Genomic DNA, 20059 nt, shown 5'->3' with positions numbered 1-20059 from the left:
GCAAAATAAACACAACTGACATTATACAAAATGACATGACTTCTTCTGTAAGCTGCTTGCATTTACACGTGTCTTTCAAATAGTCTTCCAAATCGTTAATATCAATAGAAGAGTGTGGTGTGTCTGTGTGTGTCTCAGCTGTCAGTGTTCTTTGGTCCAGGCTGTCTGGGCTCTATTTTAAGCAGGGGCTTGGCTGGGGGATGGAGACTCCTGAAGTGAGGTGGCATTGTAATGAAACACTCATCAGCAGGGAAAAGACCCATCCAGACAGTCCGAGAGCTGAGATACTACTTGCACTCTCCTTTACATATCAAATGAGATGATTATGATTAATCATTAGCAATCAGTTTGAGTGTGCTAATTATGTCACTGGTGTTTTAATAGGTTTAATCCTATTGTGAAATAATCATGATATAAGGGGACATTAAAAGGTTCTGAATGTGATGCTGTTCTCAGTTATTTATGTTGGTCTACTCATTGTCTCCAATTCTTGGTAAGCTGATTTTGTGCAAAGTGTTTGAAGCTGATTATCAATGCCTCGTCTTTCATTTGGACCTGAAAGGAAAACAGCAAAGAAACCTCATCACTGAAACAAGGGCATTGTCTCTGTAGGGCTACAGCCATGTTATCTCGCTTCTGCCAGCCTGCTCTGTTTAACCACCATCCAAGTCCATCAGAGCATCCCACATAAATCTGGCTGTTCAATTGACAGCCACTGTGTCAGGTTGATCAAAATACAGGCTTGCTCTTGTGTTAAAGGTCATCTGTCACTGCCTCAGATCTTTATGGACAGTTAATTCACCCCCTCATTTCAAACCATCAGACAAAATCTGCAATCAGTAAACAAGACCATATTTATTTCCCTTCCTTTATCTTAAAATACAAATGTAATTGAGCGAATAACAGAAATTGAGATTGAGTGCCAGCCAAATTGTGCTAATAATTGCAGTGTTTACAAATTAAAAATCATTAAATCTTTCATCCGTTCCTTTCATTGGTGAGTTAATTGAGAGCCAGTGACAACCTGGAAAATCAATGGAGTCTGGAAAGTGAGACAGATACACTCTCTAATAGTGTCCAACAATAGTGATGTCTCTGAAATAAAAAAAATGCATTTCAGTCTGATACTTGAGGCTTGCTTTGGCGTTCCCATAGGGTTGAACTCATTTAGGAAACCATGGGATCCCTTTAAAAAGGGTATGTCACAGAGGAACACTGGTAGCATCTTTGTGGAACCTTTTTTATCCTGCATGGGCTGTAACAGCTAGGGGTGAAACTGTTATGGAAACAATTCAAACCGTTTGAGCTTTTGGGTTGGTTGGCCTGCTACCCTATTAGAAAAAGACTGAATGGTGCTTTGGATAGTTAAGCTTTGGTAGCATTCAAAAGAGGTTCACTCTGCTAGTTAAGTACTCTGTTCTGGGTTTCAACACAGAAACTTTAAGGTTTCTTCCAGAGGGAAAAAAGTAAAGAACCTATATGGGTTCTAGATTTAACCTTTCTTTCTAAAATATTAATATTACTATAACTAAGCACAACTGTTCTTTTTAAAGAATTCTACTTGGGGAAACCATCTCCTAGAGGATTCTGCATACTGTAGGACCATTAAAGTTTCCTCTAGTGAGCCAGAGTGAATAACGGGAAGATATTAAGAGTGTATGTTAAATACCAGCCTGGAACCTGGTGATTTTGTCACACCTTTCTGCAAGAACCTATAGATTGTAAAAGGCTCTAGGTATCCCATTGTATAGAAAGTTTTTTAAGCCAGATAACATGGAGTTGTTGTTGTTTTTTTTTCTGTGAACACGATGTTGAGTTAGCGGCATCATCAGCTTTTACAGGGTAGAGGTCAGATAGCCAGTGCAGCAGCAAGGGAGAGACAGAAAAGTCCAGAAAGCTTGAATGACTGAATGGCTCCCTGCCTGCACACAGCCCGCTGAAGCCCATTCTCACGCCTGTCATGGCCTGATTTATCTTGTTTAGAGGAGTGAGATTGGCTTTCTGATAAAGCCGAGGATGTAGGCTTGCGTTTGCCTTGAGGCAGCGAGATAGATAGGCTGCCTTGGTTTGTCACAGTGTAAAAGATTGATTTGTGGTGGATGTGGTCTTGTGGATACAGGATTCTGGAAGCGCACTGACATTGTGGTTTTATACTCAATTCATTGGAAAGGTCTTCTTGGCTGGCGTCATGCTATGACTAAAATATAGCAGATATGTGCTACATACCTAGGGTGCCATGATATTAAAAAGTGAACTGATTTCTATGCAAACATTTGTACTGATAATTGCTCTATTCAATATCACATTATTCAGAGACAATGATCTCCCTTGATCAAATCATAAATTAAATAAATAGTCATTTGTAGGTTGTTTGTACTACAATTAATCTATCAAGGCTTGTTTGTTGGACAACTAAAAATGTCCTCAAGCCATCCAACCTTGCACTTGTGTATAGGCATTTTTTATTACTTGGTGGCCCCGCAAGGAATACTGATTTATTTATTAATTTTTTTATCGTGTGTGTGTGTGTGTGTGTGTGTGTGTGTGTGCATATATATATTTTAGCATCCCCACAAGGACAGTTTTCTTTTTATTTCACATAAACAGAAGCTTTTATTTAAAAATCTAGAAGGAGACTAAATGTTTTCTTTTGGTTAATGAAAATAAGGTTCGCATGAGATTTTGGTGTAGCTATAGCATTAATTTGCTTAATTAATATTTATGTCAATAAGCAGTCATCCCAGGGATAATAAGACAAACTTCTGGTTACTATACTAACATTTACTATAATACTATAATACTATAATAACATTTCACTGTGGTACAGGTTCAGTGTGATCGTATATTCTCCAGTTCTCCAAATGCATTCAGCCACTGCAGTTGGATAAATGTCCATGGTTTTTTATGCAACAAATGAGCAAAAGCTTCGGCAATAAAAGCCTACGGTAGCATCATTTATGTCTAACTAAAATTATAGCTTTACCCTTTTAGACTTATAACTAACAGTACTGAAGTAATCCATTACATAAACTGTGCTGTCTAGACAGCTGTAAGTATCCAAGGCCTGACATCTAGTGTTGAAAATGAATAACAACCACCACACTTTTCAGTGGTCAAATACAGTGAAGTGAAAAAAGGTCAACAAACATAGAATTAAGCCTGTCATATCTCAGTTGCAAGATCTCTACTATTCTTAATCTCCATCCTGCAGGCTCCCATGTATAAGTGTCCCTGTATGTTCAATCTTAATTAGGGAATACTCTTCTTGTTAGTGCTCAGGACTCAGCCTAGGTTAAGGCTTGATTTAAAGCCTATTTGTTTAGTCAGACATTTTGTTAAATGGCGTTTCTCTGGGGTTTCGTGAGCATAGAGAGCCTTGCGTGATTACTCAGGTTTGTTTGCAGTGACATGGTGGGATGCTTTATGTCCCAGGGTGCCCTCATGTCTGTGCTCCCCCGTTTAGTTATGATGTCATAGCTGCAGTAGATCTGCCAGAGTCCACAGTGATCACAGTATGCATCCTTTTTGACTCATAGTGCACTCCTGGTGCCTGACGATATGCTGGTTGCTGCAATGCTGTGATTATGGATCCTCCAAACTTCTGGATTGGCCTGGTTGAGCTTGATTCCTCTGCTCTCACTTCTGCTGTTACTGGTTCTTCATCACAGAGATGATGACTTACTATTAATCTTCCTGCTGCAACAGATAATCACACCTGGATACTACAGAGACATGCACTTTCCAACAACTGCTATGCTGATGATTCACCTTCCTGCTGAAATGGATAAACTTAGCTGTGTACAGTAGAGACCTGCACTTTGCACAGGCATTCCCCTGGGTCAATCGTTTGACTGCAATTATAGCTACAAGTCTTCTGGGATATGCTTCTATCAGCTTTGTACATCTTGGATCCAGATATTTTTGCCCATCCTTCTTAGAAAAATTGCTAAAGCCCTGTCAGATTGGATGGAGACCACTGGGTATCTGTCTTGAGAATCTTTGACTTGGCCATTCTAACACACTCTAATGAAGCTTGGCAGTATGCTTAGGGTTGATGTGCTGAACCTTCACACCAGTCTAATGTGTCTTGCAGACTGGAACAGAGTTTCTTCTTGGATTGCCCTGTAATTGACTCCATCCATTTTGCTCTCAGCCCCGACTAGTTTCCCAGTCCCTGCTGATGCAATGCAGCCCAACAGCATGATGCTACCACCACCATGCTTAAATGTGGAGATGGTATTCTCAGGCTGATGAGCAATGTTGGGTTTTCTGCCAAACCTACCACTTTGTGCCAAAGCCAAAAATTTATATTTTAGGTCTCACCAGACCACAAAACTTTTTTCATGTGTTTTTTTTTAAATAATGATTTTTTTTCCTCACCACTTATTTCATTCTTTTAATAAATTTAATACTCTTTCCTTTCTTTTTCTGTGTACTGTAATGATTTTTAATCCCACTATCTGGTGTCACCCAGGAGAGGACGAGTTCCCTTTTGAGTCTGGTTCCTCTAAAGGTTTCTTCGTCATGTCACCTCACAGAGTATTTCCTTCATTAGGGATCAAAATCTACATCTGGATTCTTGAAAACCTGCTTTGTAACAATATCTATTGTTAAAAACACTATACAAATAAAATTGACTTAAAATAGAAAGTAGTGAAATTCCCACCACGTTTGGATTGGGAATTGATTGGGAAATGTTAGGAATATATTACTATTGTTTCATAACTGATATACAACTGTGTGCTGGGATAAGTCGTATGCTTACTGTTTTAACATAAATAAGTGGAATCCTGCTCTCTAAACCCAATATTAAAGTATTGAACATGCTTATGTATCTCATAACAGTAGCTGAAGGAAGAAGCATCTCTGCAATTGTGAGGTCAGATCTTTTTAAAAGAATTTATTACAGTAAAACCATTGTATTGTATCTACAGACCAGCAAAAGGATAATGCAACAGTTTCTGAAGTGGCTGCATTGGAATAACAGGCCCACATTCATCAAGCTTTTAGAGACAATATGCAGCCAGATTCACTACCAAGAAACTCCTCAGATATATTTTACAAAATACATTTCACAACAATAAATAAGATAAATAATTCTGAAAGAACAGTGGACTGGGTGATAGATTGGACTACATAGCACATACAATATAGTGGAAACATGATCCAACTCTATTGACTTTTGCCTATTGCCCCTAGTATAAATCAGATTTGCATCTTAAGATACTCCTGCTTTTTCACTGGACAAAAATCACTGAGAGTCTATGAACAAGCATGTCCTATGGTCACCATAATTGTTTATTCCATCTCTTCCCAGTGTCTTCCTGTAATACTTAGCAAAATTAGATTTCCTGAAAACAGGTTTAGCCATTAGCTTGTAACTGAGAAGACTATGTTTTCATTATTATGCAGGCATATTGAAAGGTTAAACTTTGATGCCATACTACGAGAAAACTCCTGGATCATAACATTACATTTGAAGATATCACTCTGACCCAGTAGCGTACTTACTCTGAACTACTACTCGATGATGAAGTACTGTATGTTCCCAGTAGTTTCAGCAGTTTCATATTTATGGATTAGTTTGGACCAGGTTACTCAAATCTACAATAATAGAGACTATTGGCTTTCTTCATTTTTCTTCTCTGTTTTCATCTCTATTTTCTCCCTTATTTTCTCATCTGTTTTCTCTTCTGCTTTCTCCTCTTCTCTCTCTGGAGCTTCACATGTAGCCACCACAGGTTCTGGCTGCTCCACCATAGCTGTCTTTTTAGATGTTCCTGTTTGCAAGGGGAGATGATGTGAAGATACAGAATTAAGTTTCTAAGACACTAAAGCTTTTGATACCTGTAGAGGTCAGAAGATAGCCATTTTACCTCTGAGGTAGTTTCTGTGGAAGTAGTGACACAGCATGAGGCCAAAGAAGAGAGCAAATCCAACGCAGCCAGCGATCATGCCACAGAGGAGGAAACTATAGCTGCCTTCTGTCTGAATGATCTAGAGCCAATATCATAGACATAATTAGTCTAAATGATCTCAAAACTCGAAAAAAGCTGAAAAAAAAAAAAATTTCGTACCGATCCAACCACGACCTGGAGGACCATTTCACCCATTCCAGCACTGGTCACTATGACAGTGGTGGCACATCCTGAGAAAACAGAGTGATGAGGTGTGTGGGGGTTTGTTGCCTTGTGCCCAAAATGTTCAATGTATTAAAAAGATAGTGTTTTGCATAAGTATTCACCCCCTTGATCTTCATCCCCATTTTGAAGTGTTACAACCTAGATCTTAACTGGACTTTATTGGGATTTAACATCTAATTTACACAATATGTCTAACATTTAATGGTGCAATTTTTTATTGTGACACAAAGATTAATTAAACAAAAAAGCAGACAGTTATTGGGTGCAGTTAAGTCTTCTGGGATATGCCGCTGTCTGCCTTACACTTCTCTAGGCCAGGTTATGCCATATTCTGGATTTGAGATATAATCCCAATTAAGTATATTTTAGTTCCAGGTTGTAAAATTACAAAAATGTGGAAACGTTCAAGGAGATGAATATGCAAGCCATTGTAAGAGGCATTTTACAGACCAAAAGCCTAAATAAATAAATAAATAAGAGTAAAAATAAAAACTACTGAGGTTACTGAACTGCAGTACATTATGATAAAATCTAGAGCTAGGCCTTGAATTTACACTTTGAAGTTCAGTATTATGATTAATAAACAGTAGTTTATGCACTAAATCCAGCCCTCAATAATAAAGAAAGAAAGTGATGTGTAGTCTACATATAGACATGGTTGACGTACCCTGGTAGTTTAGAATGTCCTCAGTGTAAGCAAGCATGCATGGAAAGATGCTGCTGAGGAAAAGCCCAAGTAAACATGTCCCAACGAACAGGAATATGCTACTAGTGTAGAAAATCAGCAGTAGCAATACCGTCACTATTACACCAGCCTGAGGAACACATCCAGATACAGAGACATGGTTTAGTAGCAAGTGTGTACATAGTAGCTGAAAATGTAGAACTGTATCAAGACATTTACCAGGCTAAACGTGAGCAGGTACACTGGTCTGAAACGATAGGCCAGTGGAATGGACATCAATCTTCCTCCAGTGATAGCAGCCCAGAAGATACAGGGTAAATAGCCAGCTGTTTTAGCATCCAGTGACATTGGAGCCGACACAGCATACGTGTACGCAAAACCAGCATAGGCGCCCTATAACCATGAGTCAGTGTCTGTTACACATGATTCATAAAGCTATATATGGTCAAAGCTTTGTGGACACCTGACCATCACACCCATATGTGGTTCTTTCCCAAACTGTTTTCATGAAGTTGGAAGCGCAAAATTGTACAGAATGTCTTTGTATGCCGTAGCATTATGATTTCCCTTCACTGGAACTAAGGGGCCTAAACATGTTCCAGCATGACAATGCCCTTGTGCGCAAAGTGAGGTCCATTAAGACATGGTATGCCAAGGCTGGTGTGGAAGAACTCAAGTGGCCTGCACAGAACCCCGACCGCAACCCCACTAAACACTTTTGGAATGAGCTGGAATGCCGACTGTCCACTAGGCCTCCTAGCTCAACATCAGTGTCTGACCTCACTAATGCTTTTGTGACTGAATGGGCCAATCCCCACAGCCATGCACCAAAATCTATTGGAAAGCCTTCCCATAAGAGTAGAGGTTATTATAACAGCAAAGAGGGACTAAATCTGGAATGGGATGTTAAAAAAGCACATATGGGTGTGGTGGTCAAGTGTCCACAAACCTTTGGCCATATAGTGTATATAGCAATATACAGTAACTAATAACTGCTGCTCACCACAATGCCATCAGTCATGAAGAGGACCAGTCCTCCCAGAATATGGACTCCAAAGAACGAGGCAGGAAGCTCACGCAGGTTACTATTCATACAGCAGCTAAAAAGGTCTCCATGGCCTGGAGAAATGGAGAAAGTACTGTAATTCAGAAACTCCTAAGCATCATAACATCAGGAGAACCTCCTCTGTTCTTTATCTGTACCTCCAGCTTCTTGCTCTTGTGCCTCTGCGCACTCAGTTGTGTTGCTCTCCATGGCCAGCTCATCTTTGTCCAGAAGACGTGGAGAGCCATTCGGGCAACATGGGATCAGTTTCTCGAAGTACATTAGCACAAGCACTGCAATGGGTACTGGCAGCTGGAACAAAAGAAACAGGCTATGACTTAATATGACTTGATTTTATGATCCAAATTCCAGCCCAATTCCACCATCCTGCCTGGTTCCTGTTTTCTTTAGCTCCAACTGCACCCTAATAACGTCCCATGATTATTGTTCTCAACTGGGTTTAGTTTGTTTCAGCTGCCTTGTCTTGCAATTTCTGTCTGTGTACTGTACATAGACACCTTTATTTGTCTTGTTGTCAGTTTCTCTTTGCTGCAATAGACAAAATGAAAAGGTAATATGTTACGCCAGAATTTCCCAGTGCAGTCTACCGGGAAGGCAGTCGGTGTTGATACAAGCTATGAAGCAGGTAATCAAGGACAGAACTCTCATCATCTCTTAGGTTTCTTGAGAAACACATAAAACCTAATGTTGATTGTAAACCTTACTGTTAAATAAATGAAGATTCAGTGTAGACATGATTTTCCATTCAAGGCTTAATTTAAATCCTACCATGAAGCTTTTCATTATCCAAAATTTTCCCTAAAGCTTTTGGAGGCAAGGATAACAGAATATCGCTCGATATCCTACGTTAATCAGAGCCATGATCCAGAAAGCATAGGACACATTGGACTGCTCTACGACGCCTTCAGAGTGCTCGGAGTGGTTGAGAAGTATTGGACTCCTGAGGCCTGCCAGACTGTGTCTGAAGTGGTGCATTATTGCCTCATCCTCTGTGCTGTTCATACTGGGACAGTGCTCCGACAGGAAAGGATCTGCGATCAGGGGGCTCACCAGAGCACCAAAGCCAATGAAGAAGTGCAATGCCTAGGAAAAGGGAAGACACAGTGAGGCAAAATGTATTGTGTCTAAGCAATTTTTGCCCACCTGGAGAATGTTCACAAAGTTCTGTCACAATTTAAACAGCAGCTTTAAGCATGAATTATTAAATCACAAAGGAATTATAAGCAGGAAAAAACATGTATCAGTTACAGATGTCACAGGTTTTTCTTAAATGAATCAAACAGTGTGCACAGAGGGTATATATTTAATTCCATAGAATAACTTATCAAACAGATTTGTCTCAGTTTTAAGGGATGTATTAGCATAATTGTTTTTTTTTAGCATAATTAGGGGTTTTTTTCCATCATGAATAAAACAGTTCATGGTAGTGTATATGATATATGATGTGTATCTACTTAATGTTTAAAATTTTGTATTTTCCACTGAAATGTATGTATATATCATTTTTATCAAAGAAATTCAAGAGGTCTCATGTACAATAGATATGTGTGTATGCGCTCTATGTCACCTGTAGGAAGATTGCAGAGTCTTTCTGGTAAAGAACCACCAGCTGAATGTTTGCAATTGTATCAATGATACCCATCGCCAGTCCTGACACAGCCATGGCTATGGCTAATTGCAGCACATTGTAGCAGAGAGGAATGATGGCAAAGATCAGAGAAATGAGGAGAGAGGACAGGAAGAGAGCAGAGAGGGCACTGAGCAACCTGAGAAACAGACAGAGAGCGAGAGAGAGAGCAGGTTCTTAATTAGTTTATTATATATGCCCATATAATTACTATATGTCCATAGTACTGTTACATCTGTATTGTTCATATTCCTCTAGTCCAGAGATCATCATGTAAGTAACAGGTTTCACATTAGACATAAAAAATCCCAGTGATTATTAAAAACTGAAAGGATACTTTAGCATTGTAAGAATTACACAGGTCCTTACAAAGAGAAATACTATACATTTACCTTGTCAAACATGAAAGAAATCAATTAAAGTATTAATGTACAAAAAAATCATTATTTATCTTTGCAGGCTTTGCATTATATTTCCACAAATTTAATGTTTAAACACAATGGACATTTGCATGAGCATAACAGAAATGCTGAAAATAAAACTAACAGTGGGTTACTCTACATTGATAAAAAGGTGATACATTTAGATTTTTTTAGTGTGTAGGCCTAAAACCTTTGTCTTTTTAAATAAAAAAAAATCAACAAAAGCTTTACCAATAAGAAGAAGACCCACACTGAATAACACCACATAACTCTATAGTGGATCAGAAGCATAATACACTAAGGAATCAATACAAGAAGAAGTACCACTGTTTTATGTGACCATGTGAAAGATTTAAAAAAAAAATAGAGTGGAGATTGAGATTGTGCGTCCAACTCCATAGTGGACAAAATTGGTGACCTTTTACTGTGAATACATACAATCAATCAAATGATTAATGTACAGTTTGCTTTGCCTCTTCATAAACTCTAAATGCATACGTCTTTAGAGGGGAAGAAATTTTCATTTTCCATTCAAAATACATAATGCAACAACAAACTCACGTTTTCTTGAAAACACCGCCAATCGAACTGCCAATAAGTAGACAGACCTGCTGCGAGAAGAAAACCCAAGTGATCTCCTGTAGCGTTGAGTTGGTCTGACATTTCAAATCTAATATAGTCGGCCCCAGGAATGCTATACAGAGTCCAAAACTAAAGAACACACTCCAATATGTCAGTGTGTGCTGCCAGTTCTGTTTGAAAAGTGTAATAAGACGCTCCTTAACAAACATGCTGTCCTCAGAATGAATGAATTATTGAACGTCAGGGTTTTTGAAGATTCTGCGGATTTCCTGTTCACACTGTCTTTGCTCAAGTCTAGACTGTCAAAAAGTAGCAGGAGATGTTCAATATTTATAGAGCCTTGATGGTGTCATCTGTCATATTCGCAGAAATACATTTCAGGTTAATATCTGAAAGGGCGGATGCAACAGAGCTTTTCTAGAACTGTCAATGATTTTCATGTATGGCATCATGTTGAAATCGGATTTCAGTAGAAACGAACATTTTATGGTTCAGTCCCTCAGTCCTGTCTCTTACGGGGTTAATTAGTGTGTGAGACTGGAAGGCCATGATGTCCTTCCTGTGGTCTACATAGATTTGAAACAACTAGAGCATTTATTCTTGTTAGTGAGTAAATAAAATTCATTGATCCTAAAAAGTGACATATCTGGCTTGTATAAAAAAATATTAAAAAATACATACACTGCCACCTGGAAATTATGTTTTATTACAGTTTAATCACTGTTATTCCCACAGATCAAACAAAATGATGCAGAATAGCAATTAATAAGGAAACTTAAATCTTTGTGATCTTATTGATCACTTAAAGATCCTAATGGGACTCTAAATGAATGCTTTATTAAAGGCAGGAGGACTTGGAGAGTAAACCCATTACTCATATTGATAAAAGACACATAGACATTGCTAGTATTAAATGTGAACATAAATATATGAGGTGCCTAAGATCCCTTAATAAAATAATAATTATTTTGGATTTTTTTTAATTAAAATTAGTTTCATTCATTCGTCTTCAGTAACCACTTTATCCTGGGAAGTCTGAACGCGAGGCCACCATGCACATGCATATGCACATTCGTACAATTATTCACACCAAGGGGCAATTTAGCATAACAAGTTCCTTTAATGGCATGTTTCTAGGAGGTGGGAGGAAAACTGGAAAATCCGGAGGAACCCCATGCAGACTCAGGAGAACATGCAAAACTCCACACAGAGTGTAATCCAAACTCAGGATCGAACCAGAGATCCTACAGCTGTGAGTCGCTACCCACTGCACCACCATGCCACATAGCTCTAGGTTGTTGCAATAAAATAATGAAGTAATTTCTAACATTTTTCAATTCACTGCTGAAGTAAAGCTGCCGTGGTTCTGTATTTTACATCAAGAACATTATCAATACCAATACAAATGAGTTCATTATTGAATTTACATAAAAAAAGATCCAAATTCATGATCTTTTCAGATAGAAGTAGAGGTGTCACAGAGTGCAGACATATCCATTGAGGGGAAAAAAGGAAGCCCTTTACAGATGAGTGTTTTTATTATTGACACTCATTAACAACTGTAACTCATCTCTCACTTCCTCTCCATCAGTTACACTCCTTTTAATGCAACACACTTTTAACGGAGAACTCGTTTTCTTACTGCTTCAACTTGTCAGTGTTAAATTTTAACAACACATTGCCTGTCGGAGTTACACAAAGGGATTCGGAAGTAGCTGGCAGATGAGTTATGGATTGGAGAATGTTCACAAAGTCTCATTGTGCAATGCCGATTTGTTAGATGACCAAGCAGGTACACATGTTATACTACAGGATTTGGTGTAATTCAGTTGTAATAGTTATTTTGCAATAGAGGCTTTCTACAACAGTTTGGAATTCTCTTTTCTTCTTTCTTTGCAACTTTTCAGGCTTCAGATTTAAGATTCTCAGATGCTACATACAGAAAATCGGATAATACAGATAAATAAGACAATATATTGTTTTCAATATATTGAAAAGAATTAAATCATAATACTTCCGTCATGAGTTTCCTTTAACAAACCACATATTTGTGATTCAAGTACAGAGTTGTCATTTTATGTATCTATAGAAAACACAAGAAGAACAGATCCTTTAGATTTGCAATTCATCCTTAGTATAGTTAACCATTTACACTTGTCTATGGAGTGGACATTTGCTAGGGAAAGGGGCTGTATATTGGGCACACTGATACCATTAAATCCACCTGCCTAATATTGTGTAGGTCCACCTTGAGCCGCCAAAACAGCCCTGAACCGTTGAAGCATGGACTCCACAAGACCTCTGAAGGTGTGCTGTGGTATCTGCCACCAAGACTTTAGCAGCAGATCCTTTAAGTCCTGCATGTTGCGAGGTGTGGCCTCCATGGATCGGACTTGTTTGTTCAGCACATCCCACAGATGCTCGATCGGATTGAGATTTGGGGAATTTGGAGGCCAAGTCAACACCTTGACCTCTGTCATATTCCTCAAACCATTCCTGAACAATTTTTACAGTGTGGCAGGGCGCATTATCCTGCTGAAAGAGGCCACTGCCATTAGGGAATACTGTTCCCATGAAGGGGTGTACTTGGTCTGCAACAATGTTTAGGTAGGTGGTACGTGTCAAAGTAACATCCACATGAATGCCAGGACCCAAGGTTTCCCAGCAGAACATCGGCCAGAGCATCACACTGCCTCCGCCAGCTTGCATCCTTCCTATAGTGCATGCTGGTGCCATCTCTTCCCCAGGTAAGCAATGCACAAGCACCCAGCCTTCCACATGATGTAAAAGAAAGCGTGATTCATCAGACCAGGCCACCTTCTTCTATTGATCCGTGGTCCAGTTCTGATGCTCGCGTGCCCAGTGCAGGTACTTTCTGCGGTGAACAGGGGTCAGCATGGGCACTCTGACCGGTCCGCGGCTACGTATCCCGATACGCAGCACGCTGTGATGCACTGTGTGTTCTGACACCTTTCTTTCATAGCCAGCATTAACTTTTTCAGCAATTTGTGCTACAGTAGCTCTTCTGTGGGATCAGACCAGGCAGGCTAGCCTTCACTCCCCACATGCATCAGTGAGCCTTGGGTGCCCATGCCCCTGTCACTTGTTCACCGGTTGCCCTTCCTTGGAACACTTTTGGTAGGTACTAACCACTGCATACTGGGAACACCCCACAAGGCCTGACGTTTTGGAGATGCTCTGACACACTCATCTAGCCATCAGTTTAGCCCTTGTTAAAGTCACTCAGATCCTTACACTTGCCCATTTTTCCTGCTTCCAACACATCAACTTTGAGAACTGACTGTTCACTTGCTGTCTAATGTATCCCACCCTTCACAGGTGCCATTGTAACCAAATCATCAATGTTATTCACTTCACCTGTCAGTGGTTTTAATGTTATGGCTGATCAGCATGGCTATGCCATATATTCCTCTCATTCATTAGTATATACTGTACCAGACTCATTGCTTCATCAGATACTGTCATACAGCCCCATTCAAAATTTAAATTTAAAAAAAAAATAGTAAAAGAAAAAATATATATGACTCATACAACACTTTAAAGGCAAGATACATTTTATTTTTCCTTGTAAAACAAATATTTCAAAAATCAGATCAGCTCAATTAAAACAAAGTTTTTTATTTTAGTTTTATTTTAGATAAATTATCATAGATTGAAAGGCTACATAATTGGACAAAGATAGAAGTCATGGAAATAGACAAAAGAAGCAGAGAAAGCTCAGGGTGGTGTGAACTGAATTACATTCTGCTTCACCACCCAACTGGCTCCACAGATAATTTATCTGAAAGGCATCTATAAGCATCAAAATACTTAAAAAATACACATATGAAGCATCACAAAGTCAATAATAAGGTTGTTACTAGCTCACTTCTGACAGTCTTTCTGACATTCATACACCCAAATCATCGTACACTCTACCTTTCCTGTCACACCAACTAAACAACTCACGACACACGTAATGCCACTCCATGAACTGCAGTACTACAATGCAATTATAGGCTACGTTTAAGCTGCAGAAATGTTGAAAGCAAAACTGTTGTAAAAGCATCATAATGTTAACATCTTTTAAATGTTATCATCTTTTTAAACTGTTAGAGAATGTACAAGGTGATGTAGAACTGTCCACTCTTTTCCAGCACACAAGCTTTTAGCAAAATTGATTTGAAAATGGTTTCAAAATTCAAAATATGGTTCCAATTTCATGTCTTTATATTTCAAGAAAAAAAGTAACATTGGGGTGTGGTGGGGAAAAAAAAACAAACAAACAGGATTGATGTTTACACGCAACATGAGAATTGATGTCAGAGAAAGTGGTGGTCTGTGGTTAAAGACGATGAAACTTTCCATATTCGTGTAACATGTTGGAACTGAACTGATATTGTGGCTAATTTGGCGCTCTACAAATCCACCGAGCAGCTCGATGACAATAAGTCTTATACATTCACTTAACAATAAAACAAACCTGCCCACAACAATGAAAAGCATTTAACAGATTGAGATCATAAGCTTTGCTTATGTGGTGAACTAGCATAAGGTTTCCCCTCAAAAACCAGATATCTTATGGCAGTATTTCTAATCTTGTATTTTATTCAGGAGGTAACTGTATTCATTTGCGTATCTACGTTCCCAGCATTAGAGCAAATCACTGATCTAATATTCAATACTTAAATCTGCAATTATGTATTCTGAGAGATTGTGGTGATGGAGCTTTAACAAAACAAGTCTGCCATAAATGTTTCTCAATGAGCACTATCAAACATATCTTGACGGTGCGATAAATGTTCCACCACTTTCTTTAATTTGTAACTGAATAAGGAGTAAATTAGCAATGCTCAACATTAATACAGATTACCATAAGCTGGATATAGAGAAAGTGGTGCAGGTACTGTTTGCAAATAGTGTGGATGATACTTCACAGAGAGTTCATCTGAAATATTGTATTTACAGGATGAAAGAAATAAACAAACATCCAAAACACCCGGAGCAGTGTGGAAAGTAAACTCCACTGTTCCACAATAAGAAAAGACAAAAACGGGTAAAACAATTTTCTGCCATCAGAAAGAAGACAATCAGTCTTCGCCTGATGGAGCATCCTCCTCAGAGGCATCGTCCTTTTCTCCTTTCTCCTTCTCACTCTCTCGCCCCTCCTTCTCCTCGCCATCGTTGTCCTCCCCTTCTCCGGCGCTCTCGTCGGCCTTCTCGGCTGGGGGTGATTTTTTCTTCTCGCCTTTCTTCTTGTCCTGCCCATCCTTCTCTTCCTCCTCCTCTCCCTCCCTGGGGCTCTCGACGTCTTCGTCCTCGTCTTTAGGGATGACTTTTTTGGACACAACCCTCTTTGCTTTAGTCTGACGCTTTCCTCTCTTCTTTTTTGGCCCCCTGCTCACTAAAACAGAAAAAAAAATATATATGTGTTTACACAGAACATGTGCATGTTGCTTTGTAAAGTTGATGCAGTTTAGTATAACACAACTTTTATCCTAGTAGCTAGTACCTGAAGTTCTTATTCTGGATTTTGGGGACTTCTTGTCTTTGCTCCTCCTGCTGACTTTCGAGTTCCTCCTCTTGGGACGCCCGTAGTCGCTGTCATCGTCATCATCTTCCACCATAAAATCTTCATCGCTGCCCGAATCCTCTATGGGAGAAGGAACATAGTGCTCCAATTAGTATCCTACCAACTTATTAGGTATCCTTGCTCTGTAATATGTTGTCAGACACATTTACTTGGCTGTACAATGCATGAAAAATATTGGCACCTCCTGTATAAACATCACTGTCATCTTCATCTTCCTCTTCCTCCCCCTCCTCTTCTTCACTGCCTCCGTCCCCAAGAAGAATCTCCCTCTGTTTAGAGGCTGCTTTACTAGCAGCCTGCCGCACCTGCCGGCCCTTCTTCCTCACAACCTTCTCATCGTCATCACTGTCATCTAACGTTCATAAATAATCACATCCAAAATATACAATAAACACACTGAGAATATACACACCCTCATTCCTCACTTACACGTACATGGAATTAACTCTTAATACTATACTATTTAGCACGTCCTCTGACCAGATTCATAACTGGACTGGTAAAATGAGCTTTTATTTTAATTTTCAGAAAGGAGTCTGTAAATTAAGCAAGAAAAGTCATAGGTGATACCTGCAGCTCTTTTCCTTTTAGCGGTCGCCTGCCTTCCCTTGCTAATCTTTTTAGTCTCATAGTCACTGTCACCACCATCGTCATCCTCTTCCTCCTCGCCGTAGTCATTATCGTCATCACTGAAGTCCTCTGGAACAGAAGAAAACAAGGTTTCTTATGAATGAGCAATGGCCACATCATTAAATATGCCCGGAAAAGTAGCAGCAGCAGGAACCTGACTTACTCTTATGGTCTTTAATTCGAGACTCATCACTGCAAAAGACAAGACACTGGTTATTTGGACAGATGAGGAGTGTCCGAAGTAATATGCTGAAGTGTTTGTTACTAAGTGGTCACTAATTCAAAATAACTGGCAATATTATCAGCGTTCACACAGAACAGTCACATGTGTGTCTCTCCAATCAAGCATGCAGCACATAGGTGAAGGAGTATATTTACGTTATCATGACTGAAAATGAACTCTTATTTAAGAAGCCAACCTCTGTTTCACTGCCTTCTTGGGTCTGTCAGAATCTCCTTCATATTCCTCATCTAAATTCATTCAAACAACTGAGGTTAATCAGACATAATAATAACAACAACAACATACCAGTTACTACGCAGTTACTAGGTGAAATATAATTATGTAATTGTCCCTCGCCAATCATACACAGCATGTGTATTCAGTGATGTTTATGATGTCTCTTATTGTGTCTTATGATTGTCTCTTATTGCATGCAAATTTGAAAATTAATTTAATGTGTGCTCTTTTTAAAAGGGCAGAAATACATGACCGTTTTTTAGTTCTGCATTTATTATTGGCTTGTTAGAGTGATGTGCCAAGCATGAGCCTTGTCTCCACCGTAGGAAGATATGTTGATGAGGGCTGTGGCTTGAAAACGTTGCTGAAAGTTACAATAACTTGTATGGTGAGAACCACAGGAAATGACATGGCTCCTTATGGCACATGAATACCTGTGTGTGTGTGTGTGTGTGTGTGTGTGTGTGTGACTAGCATAGAGGGTTTTATTCTTAACCTCTAGCCTTCTTAAGTACTAAGACTTTAGTAGTCAGTTGTACTGCATATCAGTCAGATTATAGTATTAACAAGCAATTATTTAGGTTTATTTTTGTCATTTAAGGTATGTTGGCCTATCAACGACTCTGCCATGTTTTGATCAAAATTAAATTCATTAACAGAATAAATGGCTATACTGGTGTAAGACATCATAGGTATTTGTAGTGATTGTGCGAGGGCAACAGTGCCAAATCATGGATTTTAGGTCCATTTTTTTTTTATTTAGTTCTTAAATGTTCTAGACAATTAAAACGCTCATCTGCATGCTTTTTAAAAAAAATCTAATCTATACTATCCACACAAGCAAATCAGTTACTGAGCTTTGCATAAATGTATTGATATGTAAGAGGCATACTCACCAGCATCATCAGACTCTTGAAACTGGGCATAATCAACTACCCTCTTATTCCTGTAGGGACAAATTAAAACATTTAAGTAATTCATGAGAACACAAACTTATACGCATATGATAACTCATACGCAGGTCTGTTCTTGGCTGGTGTTCACAGTTAGTCACGCTGTTCAAGCACACCGTTACTTCACCAGTGATTTTTTTTTTTTTCAAAATACGGATTAAAACTCATTTTCGTCTATTACTGTCTTCACGCCTGCCATGCTCCTTAGACCTTTTTTTTTTCAGCTTGGTGTGGCGCTTTTCCTCACAGGCACGCTCTCTCAGCTTATAACAACAATGTGATAAACACTGACCATATAACGGGGTTTATGGAAAAGTTATTCTCAAAAATAAGAAAGAACAATAATTAAGGGATTCAATTCTTTTGTTTGGTTTTGTTTTATTTACCAGGAAGAGCAAAGAGAAAGATTTCCTCTTTTTTTTTTTTTTTTTTTTTTTTTTGCTTGCGTGGTTTTAAATGGTCGAGTAATATCGTGATACCTTCTCATACCGTGAAAATGGGAAACCGCAACACCTCTAATTCTTTAGCTGTAGTTTGAAAAACAAAACACAAAAAACTGTTACAGTGTTTATTACTATTATTACGAGTCCCATATAGAATTCATTCATTTATAACCACTTATCCATGTGTTAATAACGCTGCAATAGCCTAGCTGTTACAGAGTTTAATAACCAGCTAGGAACTACTTCCCAGCTAACAGTTAGCTCCAGATGCAGCTATATCAATGTGTTAATAACGCAGCCGTACTTTCGCCATTGAAGTAGGCGGGGAGCTAACAGGCTAGCAGCGCTTCATGTTCATGCAAAGCGCGGACAAAACTTAGCTAGGCCATTAAAGTCTCTACATAGCTTGCCTCGCCGAATGAACACATTATAATAATTATACACACTTTATTTATTGCACTTAGTTGACACTGCTTGACTAATTAGACAGTTTCAGTGTTATTCAGAAACAGAAGCTAATTGGAAGCTGCCCAGATAGGAAGCCAATTACAGTCGTGTATTTTGCTCATGAAGACAGCTTGCGTGTACATAATGTTGGTTTAGCGCATTTAAAATACGCGACACTGCTTATCCTAATTTTTTTGGCTGGAAATTATGTTTTCGGTGCTTTTTTTGCACAAAAGTAAGCCCAATAATCCACTTAAGTAAATGAGCTAACCAGCTAGCAGTTAAGTGGTGCTGGGAACTGGTTAGCATCCGTGCTGCTAGCAAACATGGAGAGGTGCGAAGTCTCCAGCTAACGCAGTTGCATTATCAAATATTTACAAGCCTAAAAAAACAAAGCTGACCACCAAGTGTGTGAAAACCTGCAACAAAAAACATCAACGTACCTCGAAGGCCTCGCCATTCTGCAGATCTGATTCCGTAACGTTACTTTTCAATGTCCCAGTAATGTTGGAGGGATATTTGGCGGCAGGTTTGGTTACACTGAGCAACCACTAGCGTGCTAAGGTATGTAGCTACGTACAAGCCAGGTAGTTTTCAGCAGGCTAAGCTAACTCGCTTGCCTCACGTTATTCTGAATAATACTGAGATGCAAGAAACCGCGAAACTTCAAACCTGTGTCGTTCTCACAGTATAAATACGTTTTGGTTGGAAAATGATCTGGTTTGGCTAAGCACAGACTGGATTGACCTGGTTCTGCCTATCGATGAATGGTAGCTAACCAACTAGCCAGCTACTATTGAGAGCATTGCGCCTGGCCTGTTGCAGCCAGGAGGCGTTTAGTGTTTGTAAAAAAAGTGGGATGGGACTGAGAGGCTTAAGATGCCCGTAAAATCAGGATTGGATGACCAAACTGTTCTTTACGAGATCCCAAACTGGGATCCTGTGATCATGAAATATTTGGACTATCCACACACTCTGATGAAAAGGAGTACTGAACTGTTCCTCCAT

The 20059-nt window shown here is 39.1% G+C and overlaps 2 protein-coding genes across 3 annotated transcripts; both read right to left on the bottom strand.

Annotated features, from left to right (window-relative positions):
* Nucleotides 1–4880: 4880 nt before the first annotated feature.
* On the bottom strand, nucleotides 4881–10815 carry mfsd4ab (major facilitator superfamily domain containing 4Ab). The gene is made up of 10 exons (XM_026920168.3): nucleotides 10505–10815; nucleotides 9462–9660; nucleotides 8741–8977; nucleotides 8032–8185; nucleotides 7832–7947; nucleotides 7048–7221; nucleotides 6811–6958; nucleotides 6078–6148; nucleotides 5877–5997; nucleotides 4881–5780 (listed from the first exon to the last, which is right to left on the bottom strand). Exons 1-10 carry the CDS (start codon nucleotides 10732–10734, stop codon nucleotides 5620–5622), a joined length of 1611 nt encoding a protein of 536 aa, XP_026775969.1. The 5' UTR covers nucleotides 10735–10815; the 3' UTR covers nucleotides 4881–5619.
* A 3267-nt stretch (nucleotides 10816–14082) lies between these two features.
* Nucleotides 14083–19906, bottom strand: nucks1b (nuclear casein kinase and cyclin-dependent kinase substrate 1b). 2 transcript variants are annotated; one of them, XM_026921139.3, is made up of 8 exons: nucleotides 19495–19905; nucleotides 18105–18154; nucleotides 17168–17219; nucleotides 16912–16940; nucleotides 16689–16817; nucleotides 16300–16470; nucleotides 16038–16178; nucleotides 14083–15929 (listed from the first exon to the last, which is right to left on the bottom strand). In XM_026921139.3, exons 1-8 carry the CDS (start codon nucleotides 19509–19511, stop codon nucleotides 15616–15618), a joined length of 903 nt encoding a protein of 300 aa, XP_026776940.1. In that variant the 5' UTR covers nucleotides 19512–19905; the 3' UTR covers nucleotides 14083–15615. The 2 variants fall into 2 exon arrangements, with proteins under 2 accessions (XP_026776940.1, XP_034167903.1); XM_034312012.2 differs by lacking the exon at nucleotides 16300–16470 and having other exon boundaries at nucleotides 19495–19906.
* Between the last annotated feature and the right edge of the window lie 153 nt (nucleotides 19907–20059).

Source organism: Pangasianodon hypophthalmus, chromosome 16, assembly GCF_027358585.1.
Source record: "Pangasianodon hypophthalmus isolate fPanHyp1 chromosome 16, fPanHyp1.pri, whole genome shotgun sequence".
Classification (NCBI taxonomy): domain Eukaryota; kingdom Metazoa; phylum Chordata; class Actinopteri; order Siluriformes; family Pangasiidae; genus Pangasianodon; species Pangasianodon hypophthalmus.
This window is presented reverse-complemented; position numbering and strand designations above follow the sequence as displayed.

Coding starts and splice junctions, on each gene's coding strand:
- nucks1b (XM_026921139.3), bottom strand. Junction 16,471..16,688: donor TAAAAGGAAAAGAGCTGCAG/GTATCACCTATG, acceptor TATGAACGTTAG/ATGACAGTGATGACGATGAG. Junction 16,179..16,299: donor CAGTGATGTTTATACAGGAG/GTGCCAATATTT, acceptor CTTCTCCCATAG/AGGATTCGGGCAGCGATGAA.
- mfsd4ab (XM_026920168.3), bottom strand. CDS start 10,734: ATGTTTGTTAAGGAGCGTCTTATTACACTTTTCAAACAGAACTGGCAG. Junction 8,186..8,740: donor GGATCATGGCTCTGATTAAC/GTAGGATATCGA, acceptor CTTTTGTTCCAG/CTGCCAGTACCCATTGCAGT. Junction 6,959..7,047: donor ACCTGCTCACGTTTAGCCTG/GTAAATGTCTTG, acceptor TGTGTTCCTCAG/GCTGGTGTAATAGTGACGGT.